The 13,486-nt window shown below is 43.5% G+C and overlaps 1 protein-coding gene across 1 annotated transcript in view; it reads right to left on the reverse strand.

Annotated features, from left to right (window-relative positions):
- The window catches only part of ATIC (5-aminoimidazole-4-carboxamide ribonucleotide formyltransferase/IMP cyclohydrolase), a 185,870-nt gene that overhangs the window by 111,393 nt on the left and 60,991 nt on the right, over positions 1-13,486 (reverse strand). The window contains exon 7 of the mRNA XM_069615935.1: positions 12,972-13,128. Coding sequence (XP_069472036.1) covers positions 12,972-13,128 — 157 coding nt within the window. The remainder of the gene's footprint in view (positions 1-12,971; positions 13,129-13,486) is intronic.

The raw sequence follows: 13,486 nt of genomic DNA on the forward strand, positions 1-13,486 counted from the left end.
AGCTTAGACTGCGTATAAAAAAAAACTGCAGCCCGCATGGATGTAAATCAGGAGTAGGACAGTGGTGGGAGGGGCGGCGTTGGTTAGACGAAGATCATTTAGAGTAAGATTGATGAGGTGCTCTGTGTCGTCTTGCTTCCAAGGCGATCGCGTTGCCCCCGAGCTATTGTCAGGCAAGCACAAGTGCAGGACCCTTGAGGTCAGTGTGGAGGCTGGGGGACCACAGTACATGGGCAACGAAGCATGCTCCTGCATAAATGTTGCTTCATCACCTGGTCACAGGTGCTAAGAGGGGAAGTTAACCGGGGGGTGGGCGGCTGGGTAGCTCACAAAGTAACACTCGGCTTAAGCAAGCACTTCAATTGCCAAGATATCTTTTCGATTTGTGAATGTATATGAAAGTGCAGGTGTGGAACAGCAGAGATTTCACTCTATGCATTTTCTCCGCTCAAATACTTCTAAATACAGCATTAAGAATGAAGGAGCAGCCCTAACCCCACAATCCAGTTTCATGAAATCGGCCAGTAATGAAAATAAATAAAAATGTTTGTAAAAGAAATTTCCTTATGCACACATTGCCGCACTCCAATCAAAACAGTAATCCTAAATAGAGTAGGATTAATGGATGCAGTCCTACAACTATGCTATACAATGTTCATTCATTTAGGAAGCAACATTCGAAGTACTAGAAGCAGCAAGAATAAAACCAAGAGGCCTGAATAGCCTACTCCGGCATAAAGCAAGCAAATGCGGTCCTACTGCACGAGTAACGAGTAGCACGTTAGGTCTGGGTTTCTGGCAAATCGGCCAGTTCATTTTAAAATTTGCACCCAATCCCCATTTGTATAAAACCAAACTTGGCGCAAGCCCATGCGCTACAAAAGACTTGCTGCACAGTAATTTTGGGCGCATTAAATTGTTGCTTTTTAGTTCCTGAACACAGCATGGGCTGAAATAGCAAACCTCTGCTGTACAGTGCCTTATTTTTGGACACACGTCACAATGATGTGCCCAAAAGCTAGTCAATCACCGGTATTTTGTTTTTTTAGTAGTATGGTAGGGTAATAGCCTGAAACAAGAATTTGTGCAATCTAGAACTAGTTTGGAGCATGAATGAATTCCAGGAAGCTACAATCAAGCAGACTTCTTTCTGGGTGGGTCAAAAGGCCCTCCTCAGAAACCAGGCCAATGGGCTTCAGGAAATATATGCTTGACTAGATCAGTCTATGGCAAGACTGAAGCCAGGGTGTGGACTGCTCGAGAACCAGACCCCACTTAACACTGACTAGCCTTCTGCCAACAGCTCATCGGTAAAGGCAAACCAACTTTGATTAACCAAGGGCATGTCACATTGGAGTTATTGATGGGCGCAAGATGAAATCACACTTATGGGTGAAAGTCCATAGAAGCACTACATGCAAAACAAGAACCCTGAATGCTAAAAATAAATTCCCGTTGGCCCGAGTCAAGAGTCAATCAAGCGCAGCTCTGGTGTGGGCTCACCCGTCATTAATATTTAGATTTCTGAAATGTTTCAATGATCTTCTCCCATAGTAAGTCTTCATACAGCAAAGGACGTTACTAAGCAACTCCTCCCCCTGCCTTTAAGCCTCATGCTGCAGTGTCAACAAGTTTCCGGAGTAAGTAACCCAACAGGGGACTGATTTTTATGAGGCCCCAAGTTTATTAATCCTTAGCTAGGTCATCGTTTCCACTGTATATTGTCGGCATCCCCAAGGCAACGTGCAGCCTATACCCTCAAAAGGGGAGCGAGGGGTGGGAGAGTATGATGACCAAATGCAGGGGCTAAATAAACTCTTCTGTGGGCTTTGGCAAAACAAAAGTTGGATTCTACAGGTAAGGCATTTGCCAGAAACTTCCTCAGAAGTAATACATGGCCAGGTTTTCAGGGTCTTTTAATCCATGATTTCAGCACAGATCTAAACTACAATGTACACCAAGAGGTTAAGCAAAGGCCATAGTTCTAGGTTAAAGAAGCAGTCAAACTTCAGCTACGAGCCATCACAAGTAGTGATTCACAGCTTGCATCCAATACTTTCATATGGGCACAAGGTTAGTCTATGAACAAGACAACAAGCCAGCCAACACTAAAAAAGGAGCAGTCAGGTCATTGTTCGGGTAATCATATACAGAGTATGACCCTCCCAACCCCCCAAAATCCATCGACCAAGGATGAAGCACAAGGACCTTGAGTGAGGTCACTGGGACGAATAAAGAAAACCCAAGACAGACGTGCACTGCATAGTAAGTCTTCATACAGCAAAGGATGCAACATGTGCAAACCTGTAGATTCCCCAGGCAATTGCACCACGCAAACGTTTGGCAGCCACCCAATCGGGAGTTAATTGTCACATACACATTTTCATAGCCAAACAATGCAGCTTCAAGAATGAATTCCTGACACCTAGTCACATATCTGGCAATGGCCGCCCCAAGTACCCAACCCAGTGTCTCATGAAGACCAGAACCATATGGTACACTGGCTTACCAGTTCAAGTCTCATGCCCCCCCCCCCTTGCACTAAATCCAGGTCGCGATGTTCATGGGAGACAAGCATAAGTGCAGAGCCTTCCAGTGCAGGACCAGAGCAAATATCCTTGCACGAGGAAAGATGAGAATAAGCAGACACCCAGTGAAACCTTGGAAAAGGACTGGTTAGGAAAGATCTGAATTGTGCCTGTTTCGGAACAGCCAGTTAGCTGGGTAAGCCCAGAAGAGCAAGGAACATGGAAAGCTGCACAAGCCAGACACGCACTGCCCATCTCGGCCAATTAACCAAGCCGAGATTCTTCAGACAAAAAGCAGGGGGTGTAAGCTTGCCCGTCATGGCAGCCAACTATTGGAATGCCTTGCCTCTAGCTATAAGGCTGGATCCAGCCCTACTATCCTTCTGCAAAAAGCTAAAAAAACGTTGCTTTTTTACACAGGACATCAAGCCTCACTCACCACCAGCCGCATATAACCTAGAAGTCCTACACTAGTCTGTGACCCCCCCCACAGCCACTGCAACTAAAATTCTGAAGTATGCATTATATGTGATCAGCATAACCTCTAACCAATTTGAGCCCACCGACTATGTAACCATGATTCTAAAACGGCCAAACTTGTAACCATCCTCTTAAGCTGGCAATGCCTGTAACCACAATCGTAAGCATACACTATACTTGATTTGCACTACTTCCAACCAAATTCGTAAGCTTACTAGCATGATACCAACACAATATGCTATGCACTATGTAACTGCTTCTGTAACCATATTCTTAAGCCAATGCGCCCAGTTGCCTGCGGGTTGAGCGCGCAATACAAATGTTATAAAGCACTTGCCAATAATAAAAGCATATACACTTCCTGGTACAGTAACTTGGTTTGATTGGTTTTTGAACTCCTTTTGAGCTCATGCAAACATTTACACCCTCTGCATTAACTCAGGCTAGGCTCTACATCCCTACAAAGCTCTCCAGATGTTTGCATATGCCCAAAATGCAGGCTATTTTTAATGACGTTTTAAACTATCCTGCCGAAAATTGGCTCTTCCAATGCAAGTGAATGAGATCGAAAAAAAAAAAAATAAAACATCCTGGTGCAACACCCTCCAACTGGTTTTGAAATGTTTGATATTATTCCAGAGAGTGGCACCACGAGCCAAGGATGCCCATGGTCAGGGGAGGCCCGCGCGGATCAAGCAGATTTTCAATATCAAGTCTGGATTCATGGCCGAATCCACATTGTGGTGCAGGAAGGCTTGAATTTGGTGACCCAAAGTGATTGGGTGGCCTGAAAATGTTTGAAGGGGTGCATGTGTGTAATTGGAGGCAGAGTACAAACTACCACTAATATTCCGATAAGATGGGGGAACCTGCAACGAGACAACCTCCTAAATATTCTGTGGAAACTGCTGAAGAAACCTTCTCCGATTCACTAAAGGCAAGGCGAAGCTATGCACAGCTCAAAAGATTAACTGGATTTTAAACCCTGCTCCTTCACCTGGACCAAATGGCTGAAAAGCCTCCAAGATGCCCTCTGGACCAACATGAAGCAGCAGTGTACAACTGAAGAGGGTGGAGTAACCAATAGAGCCAGCAAACTATGGGTAGAGGAGACCCACTTCAATTTGACAGTTTGTGGTTGCTTGCCATTGTCTTTACACTGCTGCCTTTACAGTCCCTTCCAAATAAAGCCTGTGGGACATGCCACTTTAAGCAGCACTGTTGCCTGGACTATTCGAAACTGAACCATACAATCCACATCATCCATTCTATTTTGGAGACTAGTCCAGTCCTGGTTTTAACTTATATTATGGGGGTTTGTCCTAGATGTAGAATCCAGGACGAGTTGCAGAATGCAAAGTAAAAACCAGGACTGGACTAGTGTCTCCCAAATTGATTTGATCATATGGCCATGCACCCCCAAACTCCTGGTGACAACAAACAAAATTTTGCTTTGCACTCCCCCAGCACAGAACGATTGCTTCAAAACCGAAGTTAGGGGATCCACGTAATAGATTCTTTGATCCCCAAAGTGTAGCTCATGAGCAACGAGTTGCTCGCTTTGCCCTAAAACGTTGCTCGCAAGTTGCTCTGGGCCTTGGAGTGGAGGCCAAGGAGGAGGTACTGCATGAACTAGACCGCAATGGCAATGTAGCCTGTGCCAGGACGGTGTGGGAGAGCTAGCCAAACAGCCACCTCTGGGCAAATCAGATATGCAATTAGTAAAGCATCAGCAGCGTTTGCTAAGAGATAGCGATGGATGGATCCATGCACAACGAGCATGGAAGAGCCGGAGTTAGAGGGTTAAGGTGTCGGAAGAGATGAGCCCCATGACGACCAGGCTAGTGCAAGTGAAAGCAGAAGAAAGTCTATTGTTGCCCCCGCACTGGCTGGTCAGTGTTATCTTGCATTTGAATAGTGCCTCAATAGATTATGCTGTCGGAGCACTTTGCCAGTCAAAGTGGCAAAGGAAACCTTAAGTAATGCTAGGAAGGAGCAAAGTTGGGTAGATCTTTAGGATGAGGGCAAGGGATGTGAAGGGGCCCCTGAGGGACCCTCGAATGTGGAAACAAGGCAAAGTCACTACACACGAATAGATACGCCAAACACAAGCTTCCGTTCCCAAAATCTAGGGTTTATTGCAATACAAAAAAAATAGTCCCAATTGGCCAAGTGGTCTCACGCCCAGCAACGTGCGTCTAAACAGAACACAGGGGACGCAAGAAACCGACGTATATCAGTTACATATATACAAAAGGAGCACCTTACAATCAGCAATGATACAGTATGACACATTTGATGCAACCAATTAGAGGCGATGATTGGCCAGTGTGACAAATATGACACCTTGGACCACCATATTTAGTAACAGGTTGCAGTCTCCAGTTTTACAGACATCATTCTTTATTTGCGAGAACACTGCGTTTGTTTTTCATAGGCAAGCTGTGCGTAGGAGACTGGCGCATACCAGGCCTCCCAATCTCCAAGTTTCGATTCTCGCTCTGGAGGTCAGCCCGCTCTCCAGGGCCTCACTGGCCTTAGGAAGGGGGGCCGTAAAGAAGAACATAATTCAACTCTTTAAATGCTAGTTTCGTACATCGCTAGTCTTTCAAGAGACTCGCTGGCATTCATGTACTGATTAAATGCCTTGCTCCCTGTCTTCAAGGATATATGAGGGAGGGAATCGGGCATTTCTGTCTGGCTCTCCAGTGTAATGTTGCAACATGTTTTCATAGCCTTGGACCATTGAAGCGAAATAATATCTACAGCAAAGCAGTTTTACATGAGACAAAGCGGCAACGTTAAGAGAACAGAGAAAACAAAAATGGCGATTCTAGTCATCTTAAAATGGCCGCACTCTAGCTGGGCCAATAGCTACGTAATAACTAATGAGCATGTATTCTTAACACTTTAAATGAGGCGGTTGGTCCTCGGCCAACCAATTATCATGCATTTCCTTCCACCCAGGATGTCTAGATTTTCTGGACTGACAGATGTGGGCATGCAATGTAAGTGGACATACCTAGCAATGCAAGGAGGTCCAGAAGAAGGCCGGCATAAGCATCAGCGTGCAGACCATAAAAAATGCTGCTGTAATCAGCATTACAAATGCCCCGCAATGAATTGGCACATATTGGGCCAGATCCATGAGACGTTCGCTGCGCCACTAAGCTACATAACACTAGTTGGTGAGCTGGCTGAAAAGGGTACACAATCTAGTCAAACTGTTGAAATGAACCAAACATTCCAACATTGCATTTAAGTAGGTTGCAATGGGGTTATTCACTGAAGCTTAGCAAGTAACACAAAAGGCCCAATTTGCCACAATTCAAAACTTCTATTGCCTTGTGTGCATGCACAACATGTGCAAATTTGGCAAAAAAGTACCATACACATTGCATTGTCCTTGTGAATAAACTCCCATCTTCTGCTCATTTATGGGCACAAAGCAAATTTGAACCCCATGCCCGGGTTAGTGTCCTGGTGAAAATTGCCATCTTCTCTACCTTTGCTGAGCTGGCAAGTGCATAATGGGAAAACGTGGCACAGCAAATTTTCCTAATTTGCCTTAGCAGATTTTTTGAACTAGTACGTTTGATGCCGTCACATACAATTGTCAGAAGAAGTGTTGCTCCCAATGTACTCTCCTGGTAGAAAGACATTTTCTGCTATTTTGGGTATCTTGTACACTGATAATGGGCAAATGAATGCCAAATTGTCAGTCCATAAAGTAATTTCCATACGTCCCATTGAAATCCAGCAAAGTTACAGTTAATTACATTATATTAACAGGGACATCAGCGCTGACAGATCAAAATACACCGAACCTTTTTCTGCAAAGTGGTTTTCAAAAGTGTCAAGTTGGGACTCATATTATTGGCCGGTTTGTGCTTACAAATGCATCCCTTCCACTACTTTCACTTTGAAGATGGCTCAAGGGAAGAGCTCCCAAATGCTTCAGTAAAATATCTGTCCATTCCTAATCAGGTTTTGACTAATGTAATAGGGTAGGTGTGCTTTAATAAAAGCAGTACACAACACTCAATTTCACAGGAATTCATAAGGGAGTGGGGGGGCGGGGTTTGCGGGGGCTACAGCCCCACTCCCCTAAAACCTCAGTGAAGGGATCTATAAATCCTACCATGTTTGACAAGTGTTAATGGTTTTGTGGTGGTGTTATGAACACAGATCTTTAGGGGCGAACCATAAAATTCACATGTACATTTTTTTTTTAAAATGCTCCAACTCATGGCTAAGTTTATGGTCTAAACGTGCCTCATTGGTATACATTTGCCACCAACTGTGCTAAAGATTTAATGTGACAACTCTAAGCACTGTAATGTTTAAGTGGGGCCAAACATTTTACTGGCCTCCAGCATCTACAAATGTCCAGCTTGCCGCTTAATTTCCTAACATTCTATGTAAACACCAACTTAAGGTCAAATGAAGATAAAGGCCATTGTAAATTTAGGAATTCCACGAATGCTGAAAAGTGCATTTTAACAAGTAGTTGCCACAAACTTCATCACAAGAAATCAGAACCATTCATCAACAAACGGTTAAGAAACCCACCGTCGTCTGGGATCACCAATTTTATTAAAACGAACTACATTTTATTTAGGAAGGGATTGATTGATATTTTATTTCTATCGCGCTCGTACACAAGTGTTTCAGAGCGCAACAAGGCATGGGAGGGGAACAGGGGAGAATAAAACAGCGATCTTACTAGGCCCAGTGACATTGAGAACGCACAAGTGCATGGGAGAGGGGGGAGGGGAAAAGTGCATGGAAGGGGGAGAGGTGGAAAGTGCGAAGCAGAGGAGAAACAGATAAATAACAATAAATAATAAAGGCAACAAACAGTGGTAATGCAGCCAGCAATTTGCAAGTGCTAGGTTTAAGATAACACGGAAATGCCAGCTTCGAAATAGCAGTCTGTAGAATAGGAAACAGAATGCAATCTTTTAAAGGCAGAGCATCACAAACACTGAGCAGCTACTGAGAACAGGTCTACATGGAGAATAAACTTTCCTGATTAAGGGTTTCTGTAACAGTTTGTTCCACACTTGCTCTGCGCTCAATGAAGTTGAAATGGACAAGAGCCTTGAAAGCAATTGCAGCAGACATGCATGAAACGGTAAACCAGTGGATAACCAGATTATGGGCAAATACCTATGGTGCTAGAATGTTTCCCCCCCACCAAAACCATTTCACACGAAAATGCTTTAGTGAGATTTCAGAAACTGGCCACAAGTAATGTTGGGGAGGTGGGGGCCTCGAACCAGTGACCAGCAAGTCAGTGCAAAAGGTTTGAGGATTAAGCCAGGGCAGATTCACGGTGCCTTACTCAGGAAGGCCACATGAGCGAAATTGCAGCATTAGAAAAAGCTATTTTACCTTCACTGTGGCTGCTTTGGATTTAGCATCCCAGCCTTCGCCTCATTTCCTACAGTAAGGTAATCATGGCATGTGTCAAAATGCCCAATACCAGCACATTCGAAACCAGTCTCCATGTTCTTGGATTCGCCTTTCTGGAGCAAGAGTGCTCACAATTGTTGGTGATGCCAAACAGAAATGATCAGCATTAGATACGTTTTGAAAAATAGTTGTAGTCTACGAGATGTGAACTACTTTAAAGAATTCGTAAGCACTACAGCATGCAGAAAACCCAAACTGGAAAACAAACGAAAGAACTCTGAATCATTGAAATATATTAAGCAGCTAAGGGATTACATGTGAATTAGATGTTTCACTGAATGGAGAGTTAAGCAAAACGAAAATTGATACAGATTAGCGTTTCAATTTCACCCTCTACTTAAAGATTATGCATTTGAAATGCGTGGGATGTTTTAACCCACTAGGCTCTGCCCTATGACATCCCTGTGTGCTGATGATGAAAGAATCAAAAATGGCCGCAAAAGCCCGATGCGTGCCAAAGCCTATGAAAATGGCGCTTTGAAACCAGAAAAGATGGCTGCCAGATCTACTTTGCCTGTTGTCAGTGGAGGAGACTCACTGCTGAAACCAGTCACTGGGCTGCCTACCGAGGAAAAATGGAACCTGCCTGAAAGGCAGTGCTTTCTAGAAAGAAACCCAGAAATTTCTCTTAAATCCCTTTTTCTTGGTTGCTGAAAAATACAACATACCGGACCAAAATACCACAAAACATCCGATATCTTTGCTGGGTGTTACACGTCACTTCATTTAAGGAATCATTATGAACACACAATGTCAGGAAAAGCAGAATCTATCATCAAAATATCCACAGAAAAGTGTGCTTGCCTGTGAAAATCTGTCAAAATATGGGCGCAGTACCAGCGGCTGCCTGTATGACAGCTGTCATTAGTTGCATCAGAAGCTTAAACTTGTGCAATTGAAATCAAATGTCTATAAATCAAGTGACCCGTTATCAAAAGTAATATAGGTTGCAACTATTAAATATCCATGGTTTAAGGACTGGAATTAGAGTTCTATTTGACGGTTTTAAAATTGCAAGCTTATTTTCAACAAAGAAAAATGTCAAAGTGACTTTTAAAGTAAGCCCGATTCAAGCCAAAACTACAAAGCAACTTCCCCCCCACTGGGCAAGGCACCTCCCTTCTGCTCTCTGGACCAGGAACTCACATTCAGGTGTGGAACTCACATTCAGGTGTTGATTAAGAGGGGAGGAGATTTTGGGCTGCTCTAGGAAGAGACAATGAACCTTCCTTGGCTGAAAGGATATGCAGATTGTAAAGTGTCAACAGTGGCCTTTGCCAGAGGAAGAGGGCGGAGATTATCTTGCAGCTCCAGAGCAGAGATGGAGGTGGAGACAGACATTTTTGTTGATTCACAAAGCACAGAAAGCACGGACTGTGCAAATGTGTAAAAATTATAGAATTAGTAGCAGTGTAGATGTGATTTTTGTTTTGTGCACATTTAGAGGTGCCAGAAATCTGTGCGATGTTCTGAGAAGGCGCAGTGAAAATTCTGGTTTTGTAGCAATTGTATTTATGTCAGAAGCATGAAACTACATACGATTATGTCCAGAGATCATGCACACATGTACAAAATTGTGGACAAACCAGATAGTGGCCCAGACAAAGTGTGAAATTTTGCCAAATCCAGACCCAAGATCACACAGCAACGAGGCTTGGAAGAGGGTGTGCTCCACAAAATGTGATCTATGTATGTTATTGGTATAAAGATTGCACACATGTAAAGATGTATTCTATCAAAAATAGATTTTATGTGCAAAAGGCAAAGGGGAGGATGTTTTGCCTCAAACCACATCATCACAGTGACACTGTTTTCTCCTCCAATCAAGGGAGAGAGCAGAATTTAGCCAATAGACTACCTAGGGAGTGTGCCTAGGATAATCCAGCATACCCCTCTTTATCAAACACAGACAGCTGAAGACTTAGAAAGACACACTGATCCACCCACCATCCCGAATTTGGCAAAGCACTTTGAAGGAGATACATTCATACTCCTTGTTCCAGACTCCAAAAACTTTGCAAGCAGAAAGGCAGAGCATAGCTGATCCACTTACAGCTGGGCCTAACTTCCAGAAACCATCCCTCAACTTAAAGGGGAAACCAAAGAAGCAGCCAGGCTGTGCTGTAACTGCTTGCCTGCCAAAGAATTATATTCATAACCAGAAGGGCAGATTAAATCCCAATCTGGTGCTGTGCAGTGCAGACCAGAGCCATTGCAGATCCAGTCCAGTCGTGCTTTGCAGTGTAGACCAGGGCGCCTTGCTGTCCAGTCCTGCCCTGCAGTGTCCAGAGCGCCTTGCTGATCGCTAAACCAGACCAGTCCAGCCTGCTCAGCCGTCTGTCCCAGAAAGAATCCCTGGCGGTTCTATTCAAACCATTGGTAGAGAGTATCCATAGTATAGGATTGTCACTAGCCTATGTACTGTCCATAGTCATCCCTATCCAAATCAAAATCCATCTTATATCCAGAACTGTATTGCTAGAAATCCTTTTTGTCTTGCCTGAACTCGGTCTTATCCTATAGTCATTCTGTAATATTTGCGCTGATAATTGCATCTGAAGAAGGCAAGCATCGCTGGCAGTTGCCTTGATCAAGTAGCTGAGCATCCGTGTAGTTAGTTTCTTCATAGTCCATCCCTAGTATAAAGAAACCTTGTTTGTATTTTAAAAGCGCTTCCTTGTTTTACAATTTTGCCTCTTTCTGAAAAAAAAGCCCTCCACGAAAACGTCCATAACTTCTTCATATTTTATGCTAGAAACGAAAGTGTCTACACCTTATAGTAGTTCCGCAATCGCGCTTACCCCACGCGGAAAAGTTTGCCGCAAATTTTTCATTTGGCCAAAATCTATAACTTGTAAAATAGCTTTTCATTGCACCAGACCTCAAAATTAGGTTTTCAACTGGATTACCCTCATATCATTGCTAGTATTTGTCTGAAACAATACAAAGCGGCTCCCATTAGAATTTCAATTTATAGTGAATTAAACCATTTTTAGTGTTTTACCAATTCATACAAAGCCAACTTTAAAACCATTTGACAAGTCTGCAATCATTCCAGTTTCTCTCGCGTTTGCTGGGGGGAATTGGGATCGATATATTTGCTTAGGTTCTGCATTCCTGAAACCGGTTCTCTCTCTCCCCATCTCTTTATATTGCATCTTGGGGGGGAATTTAGGGGTGTGCAGGGGGAAATAGTAATCACATTGCAAATTGACTGAACATACCCAAAGTATTATTTTCAGTGTATTGTTTTTACCCATTATTACTCCTTGTGATTAAAGAGATTGTTTAGTGTGACATCACCCCCATTGGTGATTACTGTATACCCATTAAGAATAGTGTGATGATATTGTGTGTATATATATATATATATATATATATATATATATATATATATATATATATATATATATATATATAAATATATAAATATTTTTACTTTGCAAACCAGCCAGCCTGATTCAGTGTGACGGGGGGAGGGGTAAGGATGAGCGTTCAAAGAGAGGGGCGTGATATAAGTGGTACATCGTTCAGAATAAAAGAAGAACAGACACAAATAATTAAGGGTTTCAGTTGTGCATCCCACGCTAGGCATTGACTTGGTGAAGAGCCGGATTGAAATCACTTACAAATGGATATTAAAAATGGCCAAATATCAAAATATCAATGCCAAGCTTCTCCGACAGTTTGAAGCCATGAGGTACTAACTGATAAGGATGGATTTCAGGTCTAAGTGTCTCAATTGGGACACCAAACAAGGAACACTAATTAGGAACAGCAGAGCAAGCATTTGCAAGAGCACCTACTAAATGTTAAGATAAGGTGCCTCTCTTCCCTACCACATCGGGGGAGTGGCCTACTTGGCAAATCAGCACTCAGATGTTGGTAGTTTCCTGCCACCAGCTTACCCAAGGTTGCAGCTACTATTCCAAACAGTTCAATGATTCAGGAATACATCCATGCCCGACTCACATTGCATAAAATGGCACCGACAAGTTGTGTTTGTGGAGAACGATACAGACCGTCTACAATGTGCTGCTCCCACAAAACATTGAACTGAACGCAAAAATCAGGTAACCCAGTGAGTCTACACCAAGGTGAGGATCTGGCACATGGTTTACAGCAGCAGGGGATGGAAACAGCTTAACCAAATATCATGTGCTTAGATGTTCGGAGCAGTTGAGTTCAGCCTACCCTGGCTGAGAACTTTGGCTAGTGTATGCCACAGTTACTTCAAAAAACATTATCGGGTGGGCGCGGTTGGTGAAATTGGTTAGGGAGGGTCAAAACTTTATGCCATTACTTTCTGGTTCTCGCCATTTTTTGTTTGTGCACAAGAGCCAGGTTGCCACGAGGCCTACTGTGTAGATCGCCCCCTAGCAAAATAAAGGAACAGTAAAGTGTGAGGAAGTAAATTAATGGAGACAGGAAGTGGGGCGTCAATTCAGGTCTTGACCCATTGAGGGCACAAGCACCATTGCTTACCTGAGAGTGGCAGTTTGGGCCTTTGTGTATACAGCTGTGCTGGGACCTGGTGAGGGTTCATGCCATACCGCAGTGGCAGTTGAGCCACACCTTTGCTGTACTCCTTCCGGAAGTAATCCGAGATCGCAACATCATATTGTGCCGTATGGGTAAAAGCCTGGAAGAAAAACCATGACAGTTTAGTCGACCTATAATGTGCTTGGCTCCGACAAACCAAACAGGCGCTGCAAAGGATAGGGTTTATACCAGTTAGATTCCAGTTACACACGCAGTTACTAACATTGAAGCACTTCCTGGCAATCCGCCATAAAGCTAAACTCACACTTATGCACCCAATACAGATCAGACAATTTCTGCATGCACCCATTCTAATGACATGCATTCTCAGCCAGACAACGCTAGCATTAGTAAAAAGCATTGCCATTGGTTGGACGCAGTCTACTTTTGTCCAAACAAATGGCCCCTGAATGCCACCAGTGTGGACTAGTGGTCATTTAGTATTTGCTTCCATGTTA

Source organism: Ambystoma mexicanum, chromosome 9 (assembly GCF_040938575.1).
Source record: "Ambystoma mexicanum isolate Mex_15411 chromosome 9, UKY_AmexF1_1, whole genome shotgun sequence".
Taxonomy (NCBI): Eukaryota; Metazoa; Chordata; class Amphibia; order Caudata; family Ambystomatidae; genus Ambystoma; species Ambystoma mexicanum.